The sequence below is a fragment of the Panthera onca genome, chromosome D1 (assembly GCF_046562875.1).
Source record: "Panthera onca isolate mPanOnc1 chromosome D1, mPanOnc1 haplotype 2, whole genome shotgun sequence".
NCBI classification, from domain to species: domain Eukaryota; kingdom Metazoa; phylum Chordata; class Mammalia; order Carnivora; family Felidae; genus Panthera; species Panthera onca.
In genome coordinates this window covers 54,235,375-54,239,223 of record NC_138348.1, presented here as the reverse complement: position 1 = coordinate 54,239,223, position 3,849 = coordinate 54,235,375, and the positions used below count along the sequence as shown (strand labels likewise).

The following is a 3,849-nucleotide window of genomic DNA, read 5'->3' as shown; positions in this document are numbered from 1 at the left end:
CTGAAAGGTGTCTGGAGTTTGGAGATAGATATAGACAAAGGAGCTAATATTGTCCTCTATACCATCTGAGAACACTTCAGAACCTAGCAAGATCAATGCTCTTAGAATCATAAATTCCATTTCTACAATTTCTTCATGCAGATACCCACACTGGCTTTGGGAAAAGATATTCAAGAATCCTGTTCTAATAGTGACTTGTTGATTCCTCAAAATTAAAAGTAGTGGCCACATTTCCATCTATGTTTTTTTATGTTATAGAAGACATGATGAGAATTCCCTTATTTTTCATCCATAATTTTTCTCTGAATAGGTATCAGAGTCAGTGGAGAGAAAAGGATTTATCACCCTGATGGGATCTACCAACATGTCATATCTGAACCCAAAGACTGTGACCCTGACTGGGATCCCTGGACTAGAGCATGTGCAGTTTTGGATCGGATTTCCCTTCCTTGGAGTGTGCCTGGTGGCTGTGCTGGGGAACATCTTCTTGTTAATCATCATCCCTACAGAACGCAGTCTTCACCAACCCATGTACATCTTCCTAGCAGTTTTGGCAGCCACTGACCTAGGTCTCTGTGTAGCCATTGCTCCCAAGATGTTGGCCATCTTCTGGTTTGGCTTGTGCTCCATGGCTTTTGATGCTTGCCTCACTCAGCTCTTCTTTATCCATGCCTTGCAGGGCATGGAATCTGGTATCCTGTTGGCCATGGCCTTTGACCGCTATGTTGCCATCTGTGATCCTTTGAGGCACACATCCATCCTCACACCTCTCTTTCTAGTTCAAATCGTACTGATGGTAGTAGTCCGGGCAACAGTGCTTGTTGGAATTTTACCCATTCTGCTTAAACGCCTGCAACTTTTCCAATCTGTGGTCATTGTCCATTCCTACTGTGAGCACATGGCTGTGGTCAAGTTGGCTGCAGAAGATGTCCATATTAATAAATCATATGGGCTCTTTGTGGCCTTTGCAATTCTAGGTTTTGACATGATCTTTGTCTTCATCTCCTACATTCTGATATTTCAGGTTGTTTTTCGTCTTCCCCAGAAGGAGGCACGACGCAAAGCATTCAATACTTGTACTGCCCATATTGTTGTCTTCCTGGAGTTTTATATCCTTGCCTTTTTTTCCTTCTTCAGCCACCGTTTTGGACATGTATCACCCTATGTTCATATCCTCTTGTCTACCATCTATCTGCTTGTGCCCCCAGCCCTTAACCCCATTGTCTATGGTGTGAAGACCAAGGAGATCCGCATGCGGGTTTCTCAGATTTGTATTCTGAAGCCTGACACCCAGAAGTGATCTAAGAACAGAATGACACTGGAAAAATGTATATTTACCCATTTATGATGGAAACTCCTTGTACTATGTCTATGTTGGTGGGACTTTCACATTATAAGGATCTCCCCTAAATAATCTATATTCCCCAAACAAAAGGAATCAGAAGGTGAGATAAACTTGAGTAACAAGTATATAAGCATCTCATTAATTCCTATAATCTCACCCATCTCTCTATTCCTTTCTTCCTTTATCTTTTCTTTTTACCTTCCTTCCTTCTATCAATCTTTCTTGTTTTTTTCTTCCTTCCTCATTTGCACATCTATTGTATCTTTCTGCAATACCAAGAAGCAGTTTATCCTTTATGTGTAACAGTGACAAAGACAGATTCCATGATTTCAAAATGAGAGTATAGCTACAATATAAAATACTGAGCAAATATAATTTAATGTTATTTAGGCCATGGTAAAAGAATAAGAAAATATCTACTTTCACATGTGAGAAGCAACTAATTTAGATTTTAAAAAGAATCGGAGAAGACCTCATATAGGAAGTCAAGACAAATGTTAGATTTGAATAATGCATTTTACTTAAAATGATAAAATGTTATTAACCAAGATTTCACATTTTTAAAACACTATCATCATAACTCATATAGATGTGGAGAAGTATATGCGGGTGTGTGTGCATCTAACCTCCTTGAGCAGTGATTCAGGAAAAAGCAGGCTCATCTGTGCCTTTGTTAGTGATCAATAATACACAGAATTCTGAAGTAGGGAATTATGTATTAATATATCAATGTCTGACACATGGTTTTATTTAGTTGTACAAATATAGTCCTTTTATTGGATAAATGAACAACTCAACTTCTCAGAGTTGCCATTGACTAGCTTGTGATGGCCTTGGAAGGAGTTCATTCTCTGTATAGTCTGGTAACTCGCTATGAACTTATTTTTTTTCCCTAAATGATATTAGGAGATACTCCCAACATTTTTGAGATGCAATCCATCAACATGAGCAGTTCTCTGATGAGGGGCATGAAACTTCTCAAAGGGCTTACAAGCTACTGAAGAAAATCCAAAGACTTTGAAGTTTATCTATATCTCCTTTAGTTACCTTTTCATGTCAGACCTTCTTGTCCAGCATCTCTGTGGCTTGAGAGCATATACACTACCATTATTATCACCATATGGACACCAATAATCTTAACTCAGTTGTTTTTTCTATTTACCATAGTGGTTTGTCTCCCTCCTCTTGATGGTCGAGCTAAAGACTTATACTATGTCTTATAGTAGGAATAGAAGATTAAAGTTTACCCTATGATGATCTCAGTATATAAACAGGTGAGTATGGCATAAGAGTGTCTATCAAGGGTTTCCCCAAAAGCAAATCAAAGCAATAATTTTAGTGTATGTAGTATATTTGGGACTTGCTTCAAGAAAAAAGTTTGCAAGGGACTGAGCAAGAAAGATAATGAAGGGAATTAAGCCATTCATGTGTGCATGACTGAGCAGGTTACTGCTATGGATTACCAGAGCTCTTTCCTGTTGAGGGTATCTGGAAAAGGTAAGGGCCACACCTTGAAACTGTACCAATGAGGGGCTAGAAACAGCATATTTATCTAGAAATCTCCATCTCTTGTTAGATGGTAACTCCTAAAATATCACCTTCCCAACACTTCTCACATGTACTATTTATGGACAGAGCATGCTCCCCAGGTCAGAGAAAGGTCTTGGAGTCATGGGAATCCACTGAAATGAAGAGACTATCTACAGGCAATATACGGAGCAGGTTGAGGGTAAATGGACAGACAGTCTTTTATAATGTAGGTAAGAAAATGTTTTTCTGGGTAAACATGAAAAAAACAAGTAAACAGAAGACAGTAAGTTCCTTCATGATTTCACAGACTTAGACAAGGTATGGAACAATGCTAAATGTGTCATGTACTCCAGAGAAAGAATCCCCATGAAATAGATTTGTAGGAGAATTAATACATAGGTCTCAGGTACCAAGCAGTCAGATATTTATGGGAAAAATTCTGAAGTACGAACTATTTAGAAGAACAAATGGAAACACTAGTTTTCCAATATGTGGAGATTTTCCCTGTTACCTGAGCCAATGGAAAACTGAATTTGGTTATATAGCCTTTATACTGGGAAGGAGGGGGCATCCTTTGTTTCCCAGGCAGACAAGATAAGGCTCACTGGATGATTTTTTTTTTTTTTGGTATTATCTTGCGTGTCTTCACAAGAAATATTGAGACATATTGAATTAAATTCTTATCCTAAAGTGATTTTTGTAATAAGAAAGATTCTTTTATATATTTTGTGGGACTAGAATTCCATCTAGAGGCTTTTACATTTTTTACTTTAAAAATTTTTGTTTAATGTTTATTTATTTTTGAGAGAGAGAGAGAGAGAGAGAGAGCAGGGGAGGGGCAGAGAGAGGGGGAGACATGGAATCTGAAGCAGGCTCTGGGCTCTGAGTTGTCAGCACAAAGCCCGATGCAGGGCTCCAACTCACCAACCATGAGATCATGACCTGAGCCTAAGTCAGAGGCTTAACCAACTAAG

At 38.6% G+C, this 3,849-nt stretch overlaps 1 protein-coding gene across 1 annotated transcript; it reads left to right on the top strand.

The window, feature by feature from the left end:
• The first annotated feature begins 349 nt into the window (after positions 1-349).
• LOC132662378 (olfactory receptor 52A1-like) lies at positions 350-1,300 on the top strand. The gene has a single exon (XM_060607852.2). The coding sequence runs from the start codon at positions 350-352 to the stop codon at positions 1,298-1,300; it is 951 nt and encodes a 316-aa protein (XP_060463835.1).
• Positions 1,301-3,849: the final 2,549 nt, after the last annotated feature.

What these genes read in the sequence shown, in the direction of transcription:
- LOC132662378 (XM_060607852.2), top strand. Translation starts at nt 350, where the DNA reads ATGGGATCTACCAACATGTCATATCTGAACCCAAAGACTGTGACCCTG.